Source organism: Alosa pseudoharengus, unplaced genomic scaffold (genome assembly GCF_046254945.1).
Source record: "Alosa pseudoharengus isolate Yale_2024_CS ecotype anadromous, Long Island Sound unplaced genomic scaffold, YU_APseudo_1.1 YU_APseudo_1.1_scf_13, whole genome shotgun sequence".
Lineage (NCBI taxonomy): Eukaryota > Metazoa > Chordata > Actinopteri > Clupeiformes > Clupeidae > Alosa > Alosa pseudoharengus.
In genome coordinates, this window is record NW_027468598.1 from 23,179,451 (window position 1) to 23,206,546 (window position 27,096).

Genomic DNA, 27,096 nt, shown 5'->3' on the forward strand with positions numbered 1-27,096 from the left:
TCTCTTTTAGTAAACTCTGTGTACACCAACAATGTTCTCAATGCTCGAGTTCATGTGTAGAGACACTGATGATACTTCAATCAAAGTTTCATGTTGTCTTGAGCCTTCATAGTATTTGAAAAATTTTGACGCGATTGTATCAAAAAAGTAGCGCGGGGCACAAAGTAACACTTTTTGGTTAAGGCTAAATAATTCTAAAATCATTTGAGTTTCACTAGTTATACTTTTTAACAAGCAACATGCATATCTCTGTTACACATATGCACTGGAAGTTTGTTTGTAGGAGCTACTGTTCTTTTACAATTCCACCGAGAGTGGCGATAGGTGAAATGTTACAACCTGCCCCATATGCGGGGTTAGTTGTAACACTCATCCCAACGGCTGTTTTTAATTAAATTAATTCAATAAATGTATCTGAATGTGTATGATAGAATAGGATCTGACTATTTATGATACATAAGTCATGAACTAACAACAGACGTGTGTCGAAAATTGACTTTATTTTCTATACGGAGAAATATGCGCCAATGGAAGCAAAGAGTCTAACCAAGGTCAATCCTGCCAAGAAAAGCCCTCAAACCTGAAAACACATGAGGCAAAATGCAAAACATCACAAAAACTAACTAAACTAACACTAATACGCGCATATTTTTGTATTGCAACATCATTGTACAGTATGAGTGGCTTAGTTGTAACAGCGCGTTACAACTAACCCCGCTGGGTCACGTTTGTTATAAGATAAGCTAGCTCCTGCTATGAGTTGGCTACATGTTTCAAAACGGTGTTCATTTTTAGCCTACAAGACGGTTATTAAGATGATAGAAGATTGGAGTCAGTGAGCTGCACCCACAACTCAGTAATGTTAAGACAAGTACCACCTAGACATTTAAGTTGATGTCTTCAAAAGGCGTTTTGCTGCAGATCTACGTGGAAACACGTCCATACTGACTGAAAATTTGTGGAACACCGTCTCATAGTAATGTGATTAACTGACCAATAGCATGCCTCGATCAACCCCCTGCAAATAGGGAAAAAGTCCGTGTTACATTTAACCCCGCGTTACTTTGTGCCCCGCGCTCCCCTAGCCCTATAGGGATCCCATTCAAAAGGTAATTTCACCAGAAAACGACAACGCATACAAGCTTAAAAGTGGCGCTTTGGACGTACTTATGCATTTATATGAAAGTTTGACTTGGGTACATTCACAAAACACTATATGATGCATTTTGGCGAGAGTTACGCAGATGAAACGTGTGATTGTTTGCTGATAAGATGCACCCGTGCTTGGGCGTGCTGCAGAGAAACTTCTCTGTATGACGAAACGCCGGTTGTTGGTGATTGGTTCAAAGCGGTTCAAAGGAACTCCAATGATTTTAAACCTCAAAACTGTGCCCTCCCACCCGGAAATAAACGAACGCCTATGGATCTAGGCCAGAGTCTGGTTTCCAGGCTAGGCCAAAACACACACACACAGGAAATTTTCTCTTGTTGTTGAGTAGCCTGACGCCATAGCTGTGGGAACTGCAGGAAAGCACGCGTATTTATGTGTCATACCACTCACGATCAGAAAAAAAGAAGCTCTCCGTCCCCCTGTCTATTATTCTATTACGCACTAAAAATGTTACATTAGACCTGGGAGATCTAAACAAAAACGAAACAAATGAACACAACAAACCTGAGGGAGATATCCTATGACGCTAGCTTTATGGTATGACAATATGCCATATTAAGTAGCTGAATATTACCGTGAGTTTCCCAAGGAGCTGAACACGGGCTGCCTCAATCTTCAGCTTAAAATGATGCATAGTGTTATCGGGGAGTCTCGGTGCACCACGGTGAAAGGTGGCATGGATATTGAGTAAGCTCCATCTACAAACAAGAGCTCTCTTCAGCGAGGTAGATGAACTTATTCATCTGTGTCTTTGCGTGCCTGTTTCAGTGGCCTCCTCAGAGCGTTCTTTCTCTTCTTTTTGAAAGTGTAGGTTAAAGGCTACACTGTGCGTTTATGATGTTAGCATTTGTTGTAGGCTATATTTGTGATATGTGGATCAATGTAGGCTAGCCTATGAATATTGCGTTGTGTAGGCCTATGTTATGCATATGTTTTGAGTCAATGTGTTCTGTCTAATATGCTGTGCGATAGGGTCTTTAGCCTGTTTTGACACCCATGTCAGAAGCGTCAATAATTATTATGTTTTATTAATGTTGGTGTTCAACAGTTTTATATTTCACGTGTTCACCGTCAATTTCGGTGCAAGGCTACAGCAACTTTGTTACCTTACTAGTGTAGCGTAAGATAGCAGACGGTTACTTTGTTTGCGTTAGTATCAATCTGTGGTTTGCGACATTTTGTCAAATTTTTTCTGTAGTGTAGCCATGTTCTTGACAGTGATGTATGCCTGTGCTGTGTGTCATGCAATTCCAGTATGCTGTTGTACATTAACACAGAAAGGCGTTTAAATAAAATACAATAACTTTTTTACCATTTCAATAAAGCCTATTTTTCCTGGCCCCCCCCCCGGACTACAGCACCCCCAACCAAAACTCACTTCCCACGGCCCACAAAGTTCGATCTCTATTCTCCCTTCATTCCAATATGCCTAATAAAAAAGAAGTTGTCTGGCCCCAGCTGTGGCGCAACTGGCTGGGGCACCTGCACCATACGCGATCCCACCCCTGCTCTCTCTCCCATTCGCTTCCTGTCACTCTCCACTGTCCTATCATTAAAGGCATAAAAATCCCCCAAAAATATTTTTAAAAATAAATTTAAAAAGTAGTTGTCTTATGGCCACACAGCTGTTAGCTTCCAGTCCGATGACTTTCTTGCCCCAAGGTGTGTGTTGAAATCCATCAAGTATAGTACCCACTGCACAAAGCCTGTGGAAGCAATGTTGGCTTGTTCAGCTGAATAGCACCTTCAGTGGCAGGCTAATCTACCATGTTACACAGAAGGTAATTCCTTCCAATTCCCATCAAACACTACAATTATTCACCTCTTTGCTGCAGTGATGCAACATTTTAATTTTTCCCTTCTTCTTAACTTATTTCACGTTGACGTCTATGTTTGTTTGCTTTTACAGGACGGTGCTGTTGTGACAGTCAAATTTCCTTCAGGATAAATAAAGTATTTCTGATTGTTAATCGTGTAAGTTGCTTCAATCTGTTCTTCCTCGATTGCATTGGCATATTGCAGGATGATAATGCCAGGATTCATCTGCCTCCAACTATGAAAGAGTGGTTCGGGGGAGGAATCATTTTCAAGATGAATTGCCACCACAGAGTCCTGACTTGAACCCTATTGAGTATTGAAAGTCTGTGGAATATGCTGAAAAAACTTTTATGTGGTGGGTCAAGAAGACTCCTGTCATTAATGCAAAATGTTAGCAAAAAATAATGCAACTCTGGACAAAAACAAATATTGTCAGGCTGCATGGGGTTGTCAAAATGAAATGCCATAGTGAACGCATGAAAGTGTGCCAAAATCATAGTGAAATGCAACCCAATTAAATCTTACAGTTGGCGACTTGGCTGGGCAGTGTATAAAAATGATACTAAGCAAATGCTCAGAACAATGTTTTAATAAGTTAAAATAAGTTAACTACTATGGTTAGTTTACAGATGTACACTTTATATCCCACAGGCACAAACAAATTAAGGCTCTCCTCTACTGTATCACAACATGACCATATAGATATATTAATAGATTTCTTTCACAAATCAAGATGAATTTTGCAGAATTAAAATGAGGAGAAAAATATCTTTGCTTGCATATGGGAGCTGAATTAATAAATCATCTGTGAGTAGACAGTATAGGCTATTTCTTAGGATTGCATGGGGCATATTTACTTTATCTTCCTATATTTTTACATTCATTTATTAACATTGAAATATTGTCACATGTGATTGTGTAGCAGCATTACAAATTCATCAGTGCTCAACCCTTACCTGGGAGAATTTTAGTCCTAAAAAAATTAAAGGTTTTGTCTTTGATTTCTTTAGTCTTTAGGCCATAAATAATTGGGTTTAAAGTGGGAGGAAATACCATAGTTAAAACACCAATGAATCGTCTTGTTTGAGGGGAAAGATTTGGTATCCTGTAAGAAATAATTGTAAAAAGACCCAAGCATTCCAAAAGCAGAAACACAATTAAATGTGTTGCACATGTCTGTAGAGCTTTGGTTTTAGTGTCTGCCCTTTTACTTCTGAAACAAGCAACAAGGATCTGAATGTACGTGATGAAAATGATTGCAAGAGCTACCACTTGTGTTATTGCTACCAATGCCAGCCCATAAATGTTGTTAATAGTTGTGTCAGCACAGACAAGCCTAAGAAGTGAGGGATTGTCACAGTAAGAATGTGCCATTTGGGAGCCACAGCGCGGCAATCGTAAAAGAAGGAAAAACAGACAACCAATCAAAAGCAAGTTAGAAAGCCACACCAACGTAATTATTCTTATAACATGAGCATTACTCATAATTGTTCCATATCGTAATGGACAGCATATAGCAACATATCGGTCATAAGCCATGGCAGTCAATATGAACACAGAGCCTGCTCCATAGATATGAATAAGAAAAGCCTGGATAATACAGGCAACGTATGATATACGCCTAGAGTCAAACAGTAGTTCATTTATAACCTGTGGAAAAAGAGCAGTAGAGCCTATAATATCATTGATGGGTAAGTTCAGCAGCAACAAGTACATTGGTTGATGGAGGCTCTTGTTTAAGAGAATGGTGAGGAGGAGTACAAGGTTGCAGAAGAGAATGAGCATGTAATTCAGACTGGCAAATAGAAAGGCAGGAATAACACTGGCAGAAGGCAGATTGAAGCCTTGCAAAATTAAAACTGAGGACACATTTGAGAAACCAGTCTGTAATATAATTTCTTTCAGTGATGCATTTGAGACGTCCCCCATAATTAAGTTTCCTCCAGTGCTCCAACTGTAAAAAAATATTGAGACATTGAAGATATTAATGTAAGAGTTAATTGTAAATGCCTTGTAAGCTATCACAGGCATAATGACATATAAAACTGATGATACACAATATTTAATTATTAAAATGTCTAAATTCTCTGATTTTTTTCTCGGATTTTAAACTGGAGAGATGCATGAACTTGAATGCTTAAACTTGAAATACCACAAAATATTTTTCAAAAGTGGGTGGTCATATACACTTAATCAGAATCACCTAATATCACACTGAAATACTGAAAAATAATACCAACAGAATACCTTACCAGTAATTGGTTCATATTAAATAACACAACTACAAGGCATATGTCTAAGTAGAGACATTATTTGTGATAAGCTTTAACAATTTCAATGTAATATTTTCCCTGACTTGAATATGCCCAGGGATCAATACCTGCCCTAACCTTCCTCAGCCTACTAGTTTTGTCTGGTACTTATATACTTTATCTTCTACAATCACATTGCATGCTCTGAGAAAAAAACACTTGAGGACCTCTCTCTTGGGAAAACAGAAGCAACATGACTGTGTGTCAGCTGTGTTACCAGTCCGTTTTCATTTTGGTGCCCATGTTAACAGGTTAGAGTGTTGTTTCCATTTGTTGCTCTCAGGATGAAATGTGAGGAGCCCCGGATTTGACTTTTGACATACGAAAAAGGTTTACTTTGTAAGTGCAATGCAGACTTTACTAGAAAATATGACCGCCGGTCAGTCCTGCACATTCAGTCTGTGTGTAATGAGTTTGTAGATGTGTGTATATGTGTGTTTGCTTCTGTGTGTATGTGTGTTTCTGTGTGTGTGTGTGTGTTCACTCGTGACTGTGTGTGTGTGTTTGTGTGACTACGGAAGTGTATTGCTGCCACACTAAAATAAATAAAAAGGCTCGGTATTATGTAATTACGTGAAAAGTTTCTTGTTATCAGGGCCGTAGTCACCATAGACTTTGGGGGGGACGTGTCCCCCCCAATATTCAGATGTGACCAAAATGTCCCCCCCAATATTCGGACATACAAAAAAATAAAGAAAAAAACGCTATAGGCTACTACAGGAAACCAACAAGTCCCGCCATCTGAAATGCAATCAAACGTAAATAACACACAAATTAGTGACCTATTCATGGTTTCAGAGAGTACACTGTGAGTGGTTTGTCCTGGAGGTTTTGCGTTTATCGTTTGAGGCGTGCGCTATCAAAAGCTTCCTGCACCCTACTGCGGTGCAGGCTGTCAACAATATCGCAAAAGATACCGGTACAATTCTCACAAAACTTGTTGGGAAGGTGTAGCACTGTCTAAGGAAACCCCATTAATTTTTGAAGCTGATCAGACTCGAAGGTAACTTTGAAGCATTTTCCATATTGTAGCCTATTTTCTCGCAATGATAGCGAAAGTGAAACGTAGTGTCCTTTTATTTGAATTTGCATGCCTGTGTCATTCATTTCTTTCACATGTCTTACAACATAAATAATGCATTCATATGCTAGTAGTAATGTCAGAAATGAACCGGTTTATAAGCCTCTTAGAAATGGCTGTTGCATCTTACATGTTACATTTAGATGCGCACTCAATCGCGCATCCATGCATGCAAAACGTAGCACTCAAATGTGGCGACGGCAAAAAGTTGAAAAAACGTTTACAATGGCGGTGATAGCCTACAGTTAATGTGAATCGCGGACATTAACCAAAGAAAGGAATTTCCACCTCCATTCACCAAATAAAGGCTGTGTTTCTACATTTTAACACAAAGCGTAATTTCTGTCAGAAACCAGCCTATAATGCATAGGGTAACTTGAGGTGAGTCAGACAGAAGAGGGACCTGTCTTAGTAGCCTATATTGAATCCCATCCCTTTCAAACAACCTTAAAATTGTGTGATTAGCCGCCAGAATAATAAAATCAAAATACAAAATATGATTGGGCTAGGTCCAAACCTATGAGTAAGCATTCAGTGTAATATAGAGGTTATCAAAGATACTCTAGTTTGTATTTTCTTTTAAAATATACATTTTGGAGACAAATGGAGTCATACCACAGGTCTATATCCAGGGATGGATTATTGAATGGGCCTACCCAAGAGCTCAAGGGGCCCTGAAGCCTAAGACTGTGTGAAGTTGCTTCTCCGCCCTTCTCTTCTATTTCCACAAAACTCACAAGTCGTCATAATATAAAGGGTCTTTTTTTTTTTTTAAAGTCTTCCGGGGAAGTATGCCCCCGGGCCCCCCTATCTTAACAGGGGAGGGTTTTTTGCATCTATGCCCAGGGGTTCATAATCCTTCCGTGCCTATGTCCGTCAAAAGTTTGGTATATCCTAATTGACTGACTTAACTAATGACTTGTTTGTGATTTTAATAATATTTTTGCATGGCAGGAAATGTATTGAAATTCTGTTATTGAAATTCACACCGCACCACAGATTTGGTCCCCCCCAATGTTGACATCATGGCTACGGCCTTGCTTGTTATAACCAGAGATGGGAAGTAACGAAGTACAAATACTTCGTTACTGTACTTAAGTAGATTTTTCAGATATTTTTACTTTACTTTACTACTTATTTTTGTGCCGACTTTTTACTTTTACTCCTTACATTTTAACACGAATATCGGTACTTTCTACTCCTTACATTTTCCAAAATTGGCTCGTTACTTTAGTTTCAAATAATTTCAGTGGAGTTGTTATTTTCGTCATCAATACTGAATTCAATCTAATTGGATGGGAATTTACGTTGCACTTGACGCACCACCACTACAAGACCACTCGACAGATTTGGGCGGCAATTCATTAATTAGTGTCAAAGCATTGCAGCTTGCACAGCTTACGTTAGCACATCGTAGTAGACGGCAACACCATGATTGAAAATGTAGATCTAGAAAACGATCCAATAGATTCAGCAGACAAGCAGCCAGTTCCGAATCATCCTTGGCCTTATCTTAGAGAGATGTTCGACATTGTAGGCACCAAGAATGACTCCTGGAGAATGTGCTGTAAACTGTGCCAGCCCAAATACCACGAACTTCTGGCCTTCAAAAATTCTCCATCAAATTTAAAAAAACCCATGTTAGCATTTAGGTTATGGTGACGTTAACGCCAAGTAACGTTAAGGTTAGCGAGAGTTCAGTTTATTTTAATATAATCTAATACGAGCTGATACGATATCTGCATGTATAGCTTTTTATTAAAAACGAATTCAGTAACTTGATTTAGTGTAACGTTAATAGTGCGGCTGTTCTGGTTTTCGAGACCAGTTAAGTTAACATTAACGTTACTTGGTCTTGTCTCAAATCGACTTTATTTTGGGCTGATGTTAATGTCTCAAACCTCTCAGACAGTTAGAGGACTCGTGTTTTTTATCTAATTTTTTTGTTATTAACGTTATTATTATCAAGACCACTTTACTTGTTTTCTTTCAAACTGTGTATGAGCTGATAACAGGATGTGGGGCGCACAAGCTAAGACCGTTAAGAAATGTTACATTTGTATCTTTTCTGAACGGGCCTTGCTTGCACTCCCCAGATCATAGTCAGTCAGTCTGTCCCTAGAATCACGGATGACGGCAATCCAAAGTTTGACTTTACTAGCCATAAAGAATTTGCAAGTTCACTCAAACAGTAATGGATGTCATACAGTTGCTATACCAGTGCTTTGCCCATTCAGAGGTAGAAGCTGCATTTACAGTGTATTGAAATATTAAGAAATAATATATATTCTGTGATATGTTGCTAGTTGAAATTATTCCAAGATATAGGTTTTAGGCCATGGTGCCTAATGTTTCACATTTCATAGTAAGTTATGTCAGAGGGTCTTGGCTACATCACTGTGTGTGTGTATTTTCATTCACAGAGAAAGCATGCCAATCATACGGAGAGTTACAGAAATCTCACTTCAGTTGTTCAGAAAAGAAAGTCAACCCCAGATGCAGGCCCATCACCCAAACAACCAAAGTTATGGGATGCCAAGAGAGTGTCACAGCTCAGTGTGGATAAAGGAATCACTGACTTTGTCATTCAAGGTCTACACCCACTCAGTGTAGTTGAGCAACAGGGATTCAGAGACCTTATGCTGCTCCTCCAGCCCAATCTAGCTGTGATGTCTCGTGGCACTCTTAAAAACAAAGTGGAGAAAGCAACACAACAAATGAAGAATAATCTGAAATTGGCCTTGAGTAAAGTTGAGTTTATTGCAACCACCACAGATTGCTGGACCGCACACAGACGGGGTTTTATAGGTGTCACTGCGCATTGGATAGATAGTACAACTCTGCAGAGGTGCTGTGCTGCCCTAGCGTGCAAACAGCTAAAAGGGTCACATACCTTTTCTGCCCTTGCTAGTGCTCTCAACGATATACACGTGGAGTACAATATCCGCGAAAAGATCGTTTGCACAACAACTGACAATGGTTCAAATTTTATAAAGGCCTTCAGAGTCTATGGTGTGCTGGATGAAAACAACAATTCAGATACTGCACTTCAGGATGCGAGGGCAAGTACAGGAGAAGGAGAGAGTGATGAAGAAGAAGAGGGGGAAGATATCACAGGGGTCGAGTTTGTTGAAGCCGGGACAATATTGGATGAAGATAATGGCTTGGAATACCAGCTGCCAAAGCATCAACGTTGTGCCTGCCACCTTCTCAACCTGATCTCCACTACTGATGCCTTGAAAGCAAATGAAAATCCAGTGTACAAGCGGCTGTCTCGTTCAGCGTTCTCCAAGTGTTCAAGTCTGTGGAGCAAAAGCTCAAGATCTACCACAGCTGCTGAAATCATAGAGGAAAACTGCAAGCTTCAGCTCCTGAGGCCCAATGAGACACGGTGGAACTCCGTCTTCTTTGCCGTTGAGAGGATTGTGAGAATCCTAAGGGAACAAGGAGAAGGAGCAATTACAACTGTCTGCAGTGCTCTAAAAATACCTATGTATGTACCTGACTTTTTATTTTGTAGATTTATTGACTGCAATATGAGGTAGCCTCATATAATTTAGTTAATGTCTTGCAGTTAAGAATGGGTTTAAATTGGCGTAATGTATATTTTCTCACTATGAATGAAATGCTATGTTCATTAATCACTCATATTTTGTCAATTCTGTCAGGTTCACTCCTGTTGAGCTTGCTTTTCTGGCAGAGTACACAAAGACCATGAGCCCATTTGCAAAGGCACTTGGATGTTCTCCAGGGGGAGGCCAATGTGCAGATGGGATGGTTGATACCGACAATAACACTACTACAGGCGAAGCTCCAGCACATCTGCATTTCCTCCAAGTCCTGTAGGCCTTTGATCGAAGCGCTTCTAACAGGCCTTCACAAACGTTTCGGACAGATGCTCACAGTTCCAGAGCTAATTGCCGCTGCCATCCTTGTCCCTAAATTTAAGACCTGCTGGACAACTGATGAATGTATCCTAAAACTGGGTAAGGCTTGTACTGTTTGCTTTACGCTTATAATAGTGAAAAGTCCGGCATTTGAAGTATCCCTTAGTGCAAACAAAAGGACAATATTTATGTAATCCTCATATTTTGTGTTCAAAATAATGTTATAAACCATCTTAGAGAATGTTGACGTCTAATTTGGTTTTGTATTCCATAGGCCTTGACTATATCAAAAGTCATCTGAAGGAACAAGTTGTGGTGAATGAAGGTGATGCCTCCCATTCTTCGGAGGAGGAGGACTTTTTTTCAGCAATTAAGCAGTCCAGTTCTCAAGAAAATACCAAACAGCTGGAGACGTACCTTGGGAGCCCAGATGATACAATGGAGGTACTGAAGTCTTTCCCGGCAGTACGCCACCTGTCACTGAGGCTCAACACTGCACTTCCAGCCTCCGCTGCCTGTGAAAGACTGTTCTGCACTGCAGGTCTGATTTTTACACCAAAAAGGGCACGTGTTAATTCAAAAAACTTTGAAAATCAGCTTCTTTTGAAGCTAAACAAAGGTTTCTGGTAGTTTTAGATTCTCTCTGTATCATGCAAACACACATTCACACTGATACTCATGTGTACATACATACACCCACACATACACATACATTGATTCTAAAAAGAAGGCTCTGTTTGTTATGTTAGGTATGCCTTGAAAGTTATTCCATACTGGTTTTGAAGGATCTTAGGGTTTCACCCAACATCAAGCACACACAGACTTTGAGGTAATACTTTTGACTACTTGCAGTCTCCCTGTCCATCCCAGACACACACACACACCCGTTTTCGCTCACTCACTGTTACGGGATGACACGTTACGCATTACAGAAGGTGTGTATATCTGTCCTAGACACAGTTACGTTATGGCAACTGTATAGAAGGTCTGTATACCCTAGTTGCTCCCAAGTTTTTGGAAGGGATTCAGGACAAATCCATGCACATTACAGATTTGAGGCACTGATCTATAAAGAATAGAATATACTTTATTGTAAAGAATGCTTTGTTTATATATCAGTGATTTGGGGGCATACATCACTTGTAATTTTTCTTTTTGCTGGATATCTATTGTCTATTTGCATGTTAATAAATATTTTTTTTAATAGAATGCACATTGATTTTTTTCATTTCTCCAACTTTTAGCACTTAAGTTGTAAAAATTGTGAGCCTGACATTATATTTATTATTATTAGCACTCCATGTTCAAAGATTTACTAGCTGTCAGTTAATTTCTTATGCTGCTGTCATCTAGTGGTTGTTAGTTGTAATTCTACATTTATGGAGAACTTATTAACTTCTTGCACTCTAGTAACATTTGGTCTTAAAGCAATTTACAAAAGATTCACTGAACAAAAATGCTGATGTGGTACATGAAAATTTAGCTAAAAATGTGGAGAATGCAATGCAATCAAGCATTTTGGACGATATATTGTCACAAGCTGCATGGCAGAATAGGCAACAGGCCGATGTGCGTTTTATTTGGAGACTGTTTTGCGTGACAGAGACTGAGTTTGCTGCTGATATTCTGGGGATAGGCCTAGCCAATGTACGACTTCAGCCTTTTAATATATTTGCTGCATTAGATCAGTCTTTCTAGAACAGGCAAGGGCTTTCTAGCCTCACGTCAGCAGCGCTGCATTACCCATATAGCCTACATTAAAACAACCAACGGATGGTGGGCGGGTGCAGTTTTGAAAATTGGTCAACAAACTTTGGTGCTGATGGATGGCTGATGGATGATAAGTTTTGCTATGCAGTTATGGTTGAAATAATAGCCCATCAGCGCATCTCTAGTGTGTGTGCCTCTCTCTCGCTCAGAGGGGAGGGAGAGGCTGAGGGTCGATCCAGCATGGATTCTAAACTCTGTGGTGGATAGCATCTACAATTAGGTGTTAATAATATTACCACGCTAGGTCGAAGTACTCCCAAGTGCTATTGCGCCACACATTGTAGTTCTCCTGTTTATTCGCTTGGAAAATCGCCACGTTTCATGTTGTGTGACGTACACATTTTTATCAACTACTCGTGCAACTGTATTTAAGTAGGGAAAAAATGGAGGTGTTTGATTACTGCTATGTTCCTCTCTCTACGGCCACGGCAGAGCCCGCTAGCATAGCAACATGCTAACATATTCACGCCGCGCGACAGAGTGTTTGAGTGCACCTACCGGCGCGGGAGAGGTATGACTCAACTCGTGAAAGTTAAGGTAAGAACATATATTACTACTGATTTTGGGTGGCGTGTTCCTTTAAAGATTTCCACGTTTTTACAAGATATTTATCACGTTTTTGCATGAAATTATCACGTTATTTCAAGATAACGAAACTAAACGAAACAAGGTCACGAGAGCTCATGGCTGGCATAAATAATAACTAGTGGTGAACTTGCACCCTGACTGCTATTACACAGTGCTGCTTGATGAGTGTTTGTTTTTGTGCATGTGTGTATGTGTGTGTAGGCTACGTGTGTGTGGTCTCTTCCCAGCTGACTGAGGAGCTGCGAAGAGGGATGTGTGTGTATCGGCAGAGAGCCGCTGAAAAGGAGGCCGAGAGAGAGGTTCTGTGCAGGAGTAGCCTGCTCACACAGCCTGATAGTTCTGCTTCATCTTCTTATCAACACAATAAACAAAACTTTCGCTAACTTGACGCAAGGGGGAGAAAGGGCTTTGATAAATATGCGAATCTTCACACAATGTGGGTGAATGTATAGAGCGCTCTGGCTCAGTAGCCTGCATGTCAGGTCATCGCAGTCATTTCCAGGGCTGTCGGGAGGGGACGCGGGGAGTGAGAAGTGAAACGCTGCAGTAATAGCATGCAATAGCTATTACTGCAGCGTTTCAATAGCAATAGCATGTGTTTTTTGAGATCACACTACAGTAATCAGCCCGGCCCCATCGGGAATCCTCCCGACTCTCCCGATTGCCACTCCGCTAGGCTACTGCATGGACGGATTATGAACTTTTGGGCCCCTGGGCCCAGATGTATTAAGGGCCCCACATTAACTGTCGCATATGTAGGAGGGGGGAGGGGGTTTGGGGGTCCTCCCCCAGAACATTTTTAATTTGTTTGATGTGATTTCCTGTATTCTGGTGCATTTTGGGGATGGCCAATACTTTAATTCAGTCAGATTCATAGCCTACATCCTGATTTGTTGACATTGAGGCAATGATTTCATGGAAAGACTTGGGCTTCAGGGCCCCCTGACCCCTTGGGCCCCTGGGCCTGGTAGACCCATGTAGTAATCCATCCCTGGGCTACTGCACACAGGTGCAGAATATTCTGGACAATGCTTGGGTGTTCGCATAGGCTATAGGCCTATAACAATATCATCCACCGTGATCAATAACGAGAATCTCACCATGTCTTAAACCGAGCTTAAAATAGAATTTGATTGTATAAATGAGCATAGCCTATTGTTGCCTCTCCTTTCGTTTAGTTTCATTATCTTGAAATAACGTGATAATTTCATATAATAAAGTGATATATCATATATATTAACGATTTACGGCTCCCCCATTGTTTACATGTGTTGAATGGAAGTCATTAGGAGCCATAAATCGTTAATAGAGGTGACCAAAGAATTTCTCCGGATAGCGTGACTGCAGTGCTGGTAGGAGGACAGTTAGTAAGTGTAAAAATCTTCTGTAATAAATCCAGGCATTAAAAGAATTGGTTGAAAAATGAATGATATCTTTGTTTACCAATCACTTGTTGGCACCTGGGTTGGGCTGCACATCAACAGTTCCTGGGTCTGGCTCCTCCTGTGCCTCCACCACCTCACGCAGTGGTACTGCGTGCCAGTACGCAACATTGTGCAGGACCCCACCCCACATGCCAGCACACCTTTTTAGGATGATAAAGCAGCAGGCTGTCGTGTTAAGGCAGCGCCACCAACTTTTCAGCTGCCCAATCACTCTCTCCACAACTGACCGAGTGCAGGAATGGATGCGGTTGTATCTCTGCTCTCGGTCAGTCTGTGGGTTGGCGAGGGGGGGCAACAGCCACGTCCTCATTGCGTAACCACAGTCTCCTAATGGGCGGTTAAAGAATTGCAGCATATCTAACTTTTAAATAGAATTTCCAATAATTTCAGTAGCCTGATCCCAACTATGTGGGGTATGTTTCCTGTACAACTACGGAGGTTAGCTTTTTACTAACATGGTACGATGCATCGTTCAACTAACCAACATGTACAGTGGGCATTACTTCAAATTGGCCAGCTTCCCTCGCGGTCAGCTTGCCACGGCAATACTACTTTTGAAAGTAGGCTAGTATTGCCTGGCAATACTAGTTTTAATACATGAGGTTACACTAATAAACAACTGCTGCTGCGCAGCGCTTATCATCGAAGTGTTTTTCCCCATGCATTTATTCTAGGCTACTGTCAGTGACTGCCGCGAGAGAAGCGGGTTCTGTGTTGCGTTCATTTCAGTGACTGATGCGAGAGAAGCGGGGTCTGTTGCGTTGCGTTAATTTATTTTCATTGTGCATGCCTTGCCGTGCCATCCACATCTCTTCAGCACAGCAGCAGCAATGGCAACTCTTCGTGGAATTTTTAAGTGGTGTTCAATGTAGGGCTGCAGCTATCGATTCTTTTTGTAATCGATTAATCTAGCACTTTATCGATCGATATATTTTTTTTTTTTGCATTTTTAAACAACCAAAACAACCAAAATTGCCTCGAGTAATTTTTGTAATCGAGTTATTCGAGTAACTCGATGAATCGTTTCAGCCCTAGTTCAATGGTGTTGCTAAGTAGGCAGAGTTAGGCCTATAGGCCTAAATCAACATTGAATTAGTTATTGGATGATATTAAAAATAATATTTGTGGTTGAGCTGGAAATTTCAACTAATCAAAAAGTTTTGGATTTCATGTTGACCGTGACTTCAGAGCATTGTTACTTGTGTCAGTGAGCTAGCCTAGTCTAACCAAATATTTGTCTTACAAATCTAAACCACGTTAATCTAATGGGCTTTGAGACATCTGTTTTGTCTTGTGACAAAGTCTCCTGGTTCAGTTTTTTTCCAGTTTCATAGAAACGAGTGTGTTACATTTGCAGTAGCCTAACTACAAAATCCAACCTAATATAACAACCCCCACTCACCGGGGCTAGGTGGAAGGTGTTAATAGCCGATTGGCGTAGCTTACAGTGGACTAGGGCTGTCAAAATTGCTCAAAAATGACGTTCGAATTTTCCCTTTAAAATAAACACATGTATTTGAATATATTGGAATATCTAGGCTATATTTGTCAGGACTCTCGTATGGACTGTTGTTTTTGTCTCCCCCTACCTGTAGTGTGATAATTCTAGACTTTATTTTTGTAGCCATGTGTTGGGTCATGTGCCCAGAGTCACACCCATGTCCTTATTTGGGCAACTTCCTGCCTTTGTTGAATTCCCTCCAATTTCTCTGTTCACCTGTCTCTCATTTTGTGTTGATTTGTGGAGTATTTAAACACTGCCCTTTTAATTCACTTTTGTCAGATCGTCATGGTATGTACTGTTTGCTACCTGGCTGCCACGTGAGTGAGACTAGCGTGAAGCTCTTTAAAGAGATATTAGTTACTGTTCTTCCCTGTTTGAACCCTGCCTGTTTTTGACGAAGTCTTCTGCCTGTCGGTTTTGGATTACCTGCCTGTACCTGTCCGTCTGTTTCTGTCTGCCTGCCTGCCTGTTTACGAAACCTGCCTGTACCTGGACTCTGATTTGCCTGCTGGACTGTTTGTAAATAAATCATTTTGATCTGCAACTGATTCCTGTTCTGAGTCGTGACAATATTATTTGCGCATTATGTCAATGATGCGCATCACGTCATCTGTTTTTAACTTTTTGGAAACTTTTGAATTAACTGAAAGAAGATAAATATTTTTCGTTAGTTTTGGAAGTTTATTTTTACGTAGCCTACAATGGCCAGTTCCGACAAAGCCCTCTTGTCCATCTCTTCTTGATCATCTGATTCCTCTTCAACTGCTCTAGTTGTGTAGTCATCCAAGGCCGATTGTACCAGCCTGTCCCATTACTGTGCCAAGTTTCTCAGTTCAATTTGTAGATTGGTAACAGTTGCCCTGCTGTCATACACAACTAGGCACTTGCTGAGTTCTTCAAGTGCAGATTCAGGGAGCGCACTGCCGCTGGTCTGGATAAGTGGGAAGTTTTTGGGATGTAGGAGGGATAAATCTGCATACAGGGTGCCATGGGTGAGGAATCTTTGGTGCATGGCCTCAACAGCTGTATCAAGAATCTGGTGGTGAACATTGACCTCATAGGCCTTTTCTGAATCACTCAGGCTTTCATCCTGGGCCATCTCTCCTGGCAAGACGTTCTTCCTGCTCACCCTTTTTTGAGGCAGTGCAGCCTCCACTTCCAAATCTAGTTCATCGTGCTCCTCTAACTTTTCATTTGCCCAATGGACAAAACAGTCAGCTGCATTTTTGACTGCCGGGAAATCTCTTGCTATCTTTTTCAGTGAATCCTGTGTTGTGGTGACCATCCTATGTGCTGAGAGGATGTCCATTCCTCTGGTCTGTAGGTATTTTGATAGTGGTGAAGTGAATTTAAATATCCGGAGGAATAACTGAGCTGTTAGCACAGTTTCATATCGGAGTAAGCCATCTCGGTATCCTCTGGCTTCGGTTCGTGCTTTTGATGCAAGTGTATTCAGGTTCATTATGGCAGAGAGTGTGGACACCACTTCAACAAAGAGGCCACCAGGTCTGCCATAGTTTCCGAAAACTTTCCTCAGGGCATGATGTTTAGCCCACCATCTCGTCTCTCCAATTGTTGAAATGCGTTTGTGCCTCTTGTCCAGGCTCTCGGTCTCTCACACACTCACCCTTGTATATGATTCCCTGATGAATACAGCAACGTCATTCAGCAGGTAAAATAGTGATCCACTTTCAATAACACTATGGGTGGTATCGGACAACACGAGGTTCAGGACATGTGCTTAGCACCACACATGCTGATAGGTGGGGTATTTGGATGCCATTAATGCAGAGAAACCTCTGTATCGCCCCTACATATTAGAGGCTCCATCTGTGGAGTTACCGATGCACAGGCCTATGTCCAATTTCAGACGTTCAAGGACTTCAGTTAACAGAGTCACAAATGACTGTCCTGTAGTTGCGCTGCATTGTACAACTGCAACCAGCCTTTCATGGACTGCATCCGTGACAAACCTCAAAATCACAGAACACTGCTCTTTCCCTGTAATATCTTGAGTTGTGTCTAGTTGCACAGAAAACATCCCTGCTTTCTTAATGTCTGCAGAGATGCTCTCTTGAATTAAATGTTTGATAGCATCGATTACTGCATTCACAGTTGTTTTGGACAGGAGGGTGATCAGAGAGCCTCTGCCTTGTGTGCCCGAAGCATGGATCTGCTTGCTTCTTTCAATTACACTGCTGAGGTGCTCTTTTAAGCAAACATCATATTTCCCCAACAATATAATTAGTTCTAGGAAATTGCCATGGTCGAGACTATCGATGTCCAAGGTGTACGCAGCTTCACTGTGCTCCTGTCTGTAGCTTAAGCCTCTCTTCCCTATGACTTTCACAACCTCCACTACACGTTCCAACACCTGGCGTCTCTTCTTAACCTGCTCACGGTGTCCTGTCAACTGTCTTCCCTCAAGGAGGTGACCAATGCTTGCTCTGGAGCAGTTGGATCATTAGGTTTGCTAAAAGCAAGGCAAAGAAAACTAAATAAAGCATGACATTGACCACAATAAGTCAGCCATTTCCATGCCATGTCGTCCGTTCTAGTGAAGAGCCTCTGGACGACAAGATTTGTGGCATCCTGTTGTGGGTGAAACTTAAAGAATTCCTGCCTCTTTGTGGAATGAGGGCGGCTAAAATAGTCTACATCTGCCTGATCTCCCTGTGACTCCTCCACTTCTATTTCAACAGTCTGGCTTGACTAAACAAAGAGAAAGAGAGAGAGACAGGGATGTTAATTTCACTAGTGTTATTTCTCTGGTTACCGACCAATGATTTATCATCCATTTCGGGAAAGCAATGTTTCACTAATATTACATGATAATAATAACTGTAAGCTGTAACACCTGCAAACTATAACTTTATGGCAAGCTAAGATAACACTGTAAGTTGGACACAGAGTCTACTCGTAGCATTATTTGAAAACAAAGGCTATTAAAACACACACACACACACACACTAGGGTGACCACCTCCAAACCAGCAAGGACGAGGTTGTGCACAAAACTCTATAGGCTACTATTATTATGCATGTTTTAAGTCTGACTGAATAAAATGAGTCCTGTAATTATTTTCTTTGTTGAGCATTTACACGCTTTTAGCCTACAATCTCCCCAGATACTATTAAGTGAAGATACACACATCCCAAAACATTTTCATTGTTACAGGCTATCATAATTTCTGTCATTCTAGTGTCTAGTATGTGCACAGAAATGTGATAGGTTTGTTTGTTGTACTGCGTCAAGATTGACAACAATTTCGACCAATCATGACTGACTTCAGATCTCAAAAAGTTGAGTGCGTGCTGAGGCCGACCAGTCGTTGATTTGTTGTGGATAACTTATTTTATTTTTTCTCCTCTCCGCGTCGACGACAATCGAATAGCGCAATGTAAAATGCAGATGGCTTCTTTGCTACTGATGCATGTTGCAGAGAAACGCTCAAATGCATGTCAATCGAAAGCGGAGGAGCAGGTGGTCACCCAGCCCTCCACACACACACAACAGCCCTCCCTGCATGAAACGTCCCTCTTCATTCTGCTTTTACAGTAGCTATTCTGAATCTGACCTCTTCCTCAATTTGTCCCTGCAATGTCTCTCTCCTCCTCCTCCTCCGTAAAATCTCTCTCCACCTCCTCCGAATCCACCTGTACTTTTCCCTGTGTGTCACTACACTGCACATCAAACGACGGCCCTGCACCCGCTGTAACAGTCGTCGGCCTTGGGGTGAACATTTCAGTGATTTTTGCACATTTTGCTGCGTCCACTTGTAGGCTTTTCAGCCTTTTGTCTCGCAGCTTCTGTGCGCCCCCCTTGCGCTTTTGTGCTTTATTATCCATTTTCAAAATTTCACAGACGGAAACGAACTTCTCACCGCGGTCAGACAGATCAAATGGCAAAATTTGATAACCCTGTGAGGTGAGGGGGAGGGCTGAGAGATGTCATTGGACTAGCCCAATGTCCGTCAAGAAAATCAACCAATGGGCCGCGTTTCGTGTCTCAAATACCGTCGCAGTGGATTTTTTTATTTTATTTTTTTATTATTAAATTATGACAGCCCCGGCCCAAAAATGTGCGTCGGCCCACCCGGGCATTGCCCGGTACGCTCGATGGCCAGTCCATGCCTGCTTGTTTATTTTTACGTAGCCTAAAATGGGCAGTTCTGACAGCCAAAATTACTCCTTTTGAAACAATGAGAGTGCATTTGTATGGTTATATTGCTTGACCTAAATCCCAGAGAGTAGGCTACCACACCCCACAGTGATGGGCCTAGCAGTCTTACGCGTTCAGTGTGGGGTATAGCCTAAACAAGCTGAGAATTTAGCGGTGTCACGTCGGCCTGTCACATACGTGGGGAGCTCTGTGAAGCTTGTGGTACAGTAACAGTATTTTATTTTACTTCTTATGGAATATTTTTTTTTTCACTTTTATAAAGGCTTTGTTTGAATGCTGTTGGAACAAATAGTAGTTGATTATAAAGGCAACTTTCTGTTGCAATATTCTGTGTGTTCTGGACTGCAGGTAACTTGTTAAGCCAGTGGTTCTCAAACTTTTTCTTTCATTCCCCACTTTGAACAAGGGGGCATTTTCGAGCCCCACCTCGCTCTAAGAAAGTGGTAGGTCAAGCTTAAAATTGTCAAATTTATTGAAATAATGACAAGTTTTAAATATATCCTCTTCAGCAGAGTTAAAATCAGCTGGTGCTGCAGATATACTAATAAATAAATACATAATGTGCCATTGTAAATTAAACACACATAAAAACGTCGCTAGATAGTATTAAATCGCCACCAACATTGTTTTCTGCAGAAGCCTACCCAAGGCTACAGATTCATTCTGAACAGTTATTTCTCTACTGACTCAATTATCAAAAAGGTGCTTTCTCTTCGTCCTCTGCAAATGAAGCAGGTAGTTCCGTATAGGGACGTTAGAATAAATTAGCGTTTGCGATTGACAACGTTGTAATAAGTAGGCTATAACACTAACTTTGCAAAGTTAACTTGAATGCATCAATTTTGAACAAAGTTGGGTCATCAAGTTAATTCATTGGTTCATATAGGCTGACCTTGTAAATTAACGACCAGCTAATAGGCTAACTAAAATAATAACACCATGCCAATCTCTAGGTATGGTGAAGGGTATGTGATGATGTGGGGCTATGTTTGTGCTGGTTAATGGTGCTGGTTGACTTGGGATTTCAAGGATTGTTTAGTTGTACCTAAAATAGCCATGTGATTTCAGTATTATTCAAATGTCAATTGTTTGGTTTGTAAGTTGGGATCTTTACTGATTCACCCCATTCACTGATTAGTCAATTTTCTGTTTATTTCCTCTTGGATGCAGCACATAAGAACAAAGGAATTAAAACTCAAATAAATAAAATAACAGAAACCTGCTATCTCCGTGTCATGACTCCATACCATTGAGCCTCCTGACCAAGGCACCACACACTCACTCTATCTCGACCCATATCGCCCCTACAGTTCCTTCAATGGTCCTTCGAGCCGGAGACTGAGAAATGGATACCATGGCAGGCATTGGTATGGAGTCACCAGATGGAAAAGAGTTGGATGAGAGGGATCTCCCAGTCAAACCCAGTGATACTTTATCCGGGCGTGAGGAGTGCTGAGAGAGACGCCAACTTGACCGCTATGGCTTCCCGGCTCCTGATGGGAAAGTCTACAGTAAACCCAAGAGCCTTCCTTATCACAGCCAAGCAGCCAAACCATCTCCTACTACGACTGCTGCTGCGCAGGCAGATACCCTCTAACAGCCTGAAGAGGAAGAGATGACAGCAGCCGAGGATGGAGAAGTAGAGAAAGAAGAAATCACCCACAAATGTCCAGCCCGAATCGGTAGAGGAGATATCAGCTCCACAACCAGCTCCACCCTTATAGGGAGAGGTGAGACCCAACATATCTAGAGGGATAAGCGTATGTCATTACCAAGATCGAAGAAGGTCTCCTCTTATACTTACACTTATGCCAGTAGAAGTTCCCAAAGCTCACGGAAGAGCTCACGGAAGAGCCACCAGGTGGAGCTCACCCCTCTACAGGCAGCCATGGTTGAGGAGAGGAAGAAACTTGGAGAACTGCAAGAGTTCCAAAGTCAGATCCAGGAGGAGCAAGCCCTAGATGATCAGGCTCAAGAACTGGACAGGCAAGTTCAAGCAGTGTTGAAGGAGCGAGAGAGGTTGACCCGATCCCTGACTCTACAGCAACGGCTGCAGAGAGTTCAACGAGAATTGGAAGAGGCTCAGCTAATAACCTTGTTCACCGGAGAAGTGACCACAGAACACCCACCTGCTCCGCCAGCTCGGTCCAGTGATTATAACCCACCTCAAGTGCTGGCCCCATTTTCCATGAGCTCAAGAGGATTCAGGTGAACCTGTTGACCTGTTCTCAGAGCAGCAAGCTCCCTCTGCTGGTCCTCAAACATCTGCCTCCAATCCTGTTCCAGTGAATCAGCCAACCACTTCTTTGTTCCAATCCTTGCCTCTGGCTGTAAATCGGCCCGTCAATACTGTAAGTCTGAGACTCTCCATTCTGTTCAAGGGAGCCACCCAGTAGTTTAGACGTCTAGTCCAGAGGGTCTTTTCTAGAAAATTTAGCAACAACGTTGCTCAACCACCATGGTACGACGCAACTTGCGACCAAACAACGACATTGTTACACCTGTTTCCAGAAAGCATCGTACCTGTGTCACAATCCGCTACCTCCGACGTTCGAACACTGTAGTTCCAACAACGTTGTTGATGATGCAGCGATACATATCATTGGTGGAAACAGTGGCAACGTGTAATACCCCACCCCCTAGAAATTCTCTGCCACCTATGTTGACATTTTTCTAATTTAAACCGAGTGATTAATACTGGCATTGTCATCGTCATCTGCAAAAACCTAAACCTATTGCAAGAATATAAAACATTTTACTGAAGCCGACCAATATGTGTCATTATTTGTGTTAAATATCTGTTAGAAAAAATATATAGCCTGGATAAATGTCTGGGTATCACATGTTTTTAATTGTCTCGTGGCTCAACGGCAGCGCGGCAGTGCACTATGCGCTCGGCCGGAGTTCGCATCCTAACTTTTCTTTTCACCTCTGAGTAAGAGTAGGCCTACGAGACACAATAGGTTTTGACCATACATATTTATGTATATAGTTACTCAACATCGAGAGACCATAGGTACAAGACATCAGTCAAAAACAATTGAATCTACGTGTCACATTAGTTCACCTGCAGGTAGCGAGAAGCAAATCTCACATCATAAGAAAATCGAACCTACAACGCTGGGATAACAAGTCACCTGCTTTAGCCACTACACCACTTATCACTGTGCTGATTTAAAGAGTCTGTGAAGATTATAATACTAGCTTATCAAAAAGCAAGGCAATACTCGAATTAACATAAATAGCAAGAATGAGCCAAGCAGGGGAGTCAGTCTCTTAATCAAAATAAAGCTACAGGATAGATAAATCATTGAGTCACGAGATAAACATCCACTTCGTAATTAAATTCGTAATTCGTAAAAAAAAGGAACGACACAAGTGCGACTGCCTAGGGACAATAGTTAAAACGACCAAACTTTGCGTCCATGTTTGCGATTGAGAGTTCGAACTACCCTTTCTACCCCCAGAGCGACCTGCTCCCTAACCTCCTTCGTTCCACCATTTAGTGTGGACCGTACCTCGTCCTGCCAAGATTCAAATACCCTTGTTACATCCCTGTATGTTTTATTAGTGTTTGTTTGCTTTGGTCTGTCCTGTGTATGTTTTGTTGTGGGGCTTAATTGCTGGGCCGGCCTATAAAAGGTGCCGGCTGACGTCATCCGGGAGCTCGTGTAGCAGGGGTAATTATGCTTCCCTGAATTTCCCCATAGGGGGGTGTGGCTTGGGTGTGGCAGGGGTTGGTTCCCACGCTGAAGGCAGAGGTATGTGAAGTCTTGCATACAATACATCATATCTTTTATATACTGTACTTGTATAGTGCATTTTTCACAAAGAACTGTTTTCTGGTGTTGCACACCTTATATACGAGTTACGTTTGTTTAATCACTGTTTTTATGTTAGCTCGTTACACAATGCATATTTCCTCAGTTTTACATGCTACAGTCTGCTAACATGGCTGCAGGTGTAGCTGCGTTAACTAGTTAGCTTACAGACCTTCATACTGGTGAATTGACTGAATGTATTTAAACGTGGGTTACCTGTTTGATTGGCAGGAGCTGTGATGCGACTGGCTCGCTCTCTGCCTGATTTGTGTTTGTTTTGTCCTATATTCCAGGTATGCCATGTTTTATGTACTTTTGTTATTGTCTTTTCACATGTACTTTTATGGCGATTCACGCCGTTAACTGCGTGTCTCGTGGTCTTGCCGCTCTCTTTTGCTACTGTCCTGAGGCAGAGGAGCTGTGACGCGACTGGCTCGCTCTCTGCCTGATGTGTTTGTTTTGTCCTATATTCCAGAGAGCAATAGACAGTAAAATCAAGGTCGGTTGTGGCGTCCATCCTTTATACACAACGCAGAGTGATCGAGGGAGGGGAGAGACGACCTCTGTTACACTCGCTCGTTCGCTCGCTCACTCGCTTTCGGGATTTTGCTTGGGGTTGCCGCTGCCATGCCACGCTACGCCGCGCCGCTGCTTAGCGCAAGCCACTCGTTCCAGCAGTTCTGTCTCCGTCGCTCCTGCCTGCTCTCGGAGGGAGAGTCTGGGAAAAGGCTGGGGATTGCCTGGGCCTGTGTTCGAGGCCTTTCGTTTTGGACTTTTGTTGCAGCCTTAGTTTTTGTTCTATAATACTTTTTCTTATATTTTTGTAAATAAATATTTTTTAATTGATGTTCCGCAGTAGTTTTTGGCCGTCTCCTATCTTTTGCTCATGTCCCACAAAACCCCTAGACTGGGAAGTGACAAATTGGGGGCTCTTCCGTTTTTTGAACTCGTTTTTTGATTAATCGTTCTCTGCTTCATGCGTGTTTTGTCTTTTCAGAAACACGCTGTGATCGTGAAACTCTGGTGAGTTAGACTTTTAATTGTTTGTTTGGGTTGGGTTCTGAAAGCAACTCCGGGGGGAGGTTCCTTGTGGACCTTCAATTGGTACGCTTTTGAAACTATGCCAGGTTTAAGTTAGTTTTGGGGTAGGTAAGTAGGGACCAGAGTTTCGTGCCCAAGCCGGGGTAGGTTACAGCGTTGTATTTTCGAATTATCGTTTTCTGAGATTTTTTTGGTTAAAAAGCTAAATGATGATAAAAAGCTTAAGGAGTCTTTATATAAAGCTGTTGAGTCAGGCCTAGTGGAGAAGCAGATTTTCTCAGCGAAAGCTGAAGGCCCTGTTTCTCTGCTAGCTTCAGAGTCATCAGCTGCAAGCAATGAGCTCAAACTTCGGGAATGCGGAATACGGAAAATGCAGTTAGAGGCAGCAAAATTGCAGAAGCAGAATTGTTGAGAAAAGGAAATTGAGATCAAGCATAAGAAATTGGAGCTTAATTTCAAGCTATTAGAATACGAGGAGCGAGAGAATGAATGCAAAAAGTTCCTGAGGCATACAGGCAAAAATTCCGTGGCCTTCGAAAAACTGAGCGGCTCACATTCGTTGAGTTTGTGAGGGAGAAAGAGAGCGCTTTTGATCGGTGGTGCACTTCTCAACGTGCCCACACTAAAGAACAACTCCGAGAACTCGTACTGCTGGAAGAATTTAAAAACTGTGTTCCAGAGACTGTAGCTACTTATTTAAACGACCAAAAGGTAACAACGCTGTCACAGGCTGCTGTCTGTGCTGACGAATGTGTTGACACACAAAAGTTCTTTTCTCTTTTCTTCTCCTCCTCCTTGTCGTTGTTGTTCAGCTCAGCCTTCCAGTCTGAGGCAGAACGGAAGAGATTCAGAGTTCCGAAGGCATAAGTCACCTTCTGAAGGTGAGACTTGTGAGTGTTACTACTGTCATGAGGTGGGTCACCTCATTGCTGTGTGTCCAACTCTGGAAAATAAAAATTCGTCTCCTAAGCGGAGAAATTCGAAAAGTGTTGGCTTTGTGCACACTTTAAATTCAGTTAATCCACACCGGGAATTGGATTCAGTCTTTGATCCGTTCGTTTTGGAAGGAATGGTGTCTATCTCAGGGCGTGAGAGGGACAGTGTTCCTATCAAGGTGCTCAGAGATACTGGTGCAGCCCAGTCTTTTATTCTTATTTTTGCTTTGCCGTTCTCTAAGGAGACCTACTGTGGCTCTGATGTGTTTGTAAGAGGAATTGAGCTTGGACTTTTAAAAGTCCCGTTACACACTATGCACCTCAGGAGTGCTCTGGCTTCGGGTTTTGTTAGTCGCTGTTATTCCGCAGCTACCTATGAAAGGGTTAACCTTTATTTTAGGTAATGATTTAGCTGGCCAAAAAGTTATCGCTCGTTCGCCGGTCATTTCGACTCAGTGGAGAATTCAGTGGAGAATTCTGAATTGGATTTTAGTCTTTCTCAAGTCTCGTCAGCTGCTCAATCATCAATAGTCCACACTGGAGAATCGTGTAATATTTTAACATCACCTGAGAATAAGTTGGTGTCTTTTTCCGAAGCTAACTTGGAACCTCGGTCGCTGTCTACGTCTGGTGCTGAAGTTTCTGACGTGCTGAAGCTGATCCGTCGTACACAGAGAACTGACCCCTCTCTGGCTTGTTGCCACTGCATGAGCTGTAAAACTTGTGAATGTCGCAGTATGTTAACATATTATATCTCCAGGTAAACCATGAAGAATCCTGATTGTCCTGTGTCTGTGTAGCTCCTGTGACCGCCTATTCTCATGGTGATGTGCCTGTGTCTTGCCTGATACATTTTGTGCCTTGTGTAACTCATTAATTGATCAACATTAGACGTTGATTTTTGGTGGTGGGGGTGTTACGTCCCTGTATGTTTTATTAGTGTTTGTTTGCTTTGGTCTGTGCTGTGTATGTTTTGTTGTGTTTCAGACAGTCCAGTCCAGGAAGCCAGTATCATGGGGCTGTTAGTAGCCACTGCTTTTGGTATCACAAGGCCAAGACTGCCTTATTTTGAGAGTGGAAAGGAAAGTGACTTTGTTCTGCTTAATATGGTGTTGGAAAACCTGTTAGACATCCATGCTCACCTCTCTGAACAATACAAGTTTCAGGTCCTCATGGACCACTTGAGGCTGCCCAGTGCGTACAAGCTAGCAAAGTCAGACCAACGAATACCTTGTCTTAGCTGAATTACTAAAGCTAAGCAGGTGTGGGCCTGGTTAGTACTTGGATGGGAGACCTCCTTGGAAAACTAGGTTGCTGCTGGAAGTGGTGTTGTTGGGTGGCCAGTAGGTGGCACTCTTTCCCTCTGGCCAAAAACATCGATCCCAATGCCCCAGTGCAGTGACGGAGACACTGCACTGTAGCAGATGCCGTCATTCGGATGAGACGTTAAACCAAGGTCTTGACTCACTGTGGTCATTAAAGATCCCATGGCACTTATCGCAAAGAGTAGGGGGTTCTCCGGTGTCCTGGCTAAATTCCCA

The 27,096-nt window shown here is 42.1% G+C and overlaps 1 protein-coding gene across 1 annotated transcript; it reads right to left on the bottom strand.

Annotated features, from left to right (window-relative positions):
* Nucleotides 1-2,989: 2,989 nt before the first annotated feature.
* LOC143122215 (olfactory receptor 52Z1P-like) lies at nt 2,990-4,918 on the bottom strand. Its single transcript, XM_076283072.1, has 2 exons — nt 3,985-4,918; nt 2,990-3,045 (listed from the first exon to the last, which is right to left on the bottom strand). The coding sequence occupies exons 1-2, from the start codon at nt 4,916-4,918 to the stop codon at nt 2,990-2,992; spliced, it is 990 nt and encodes a 329-aa protein (XP_076139187.1).
* Nucleotides 4,919-27,096: the final 22,178 nt, after the last annotated feature.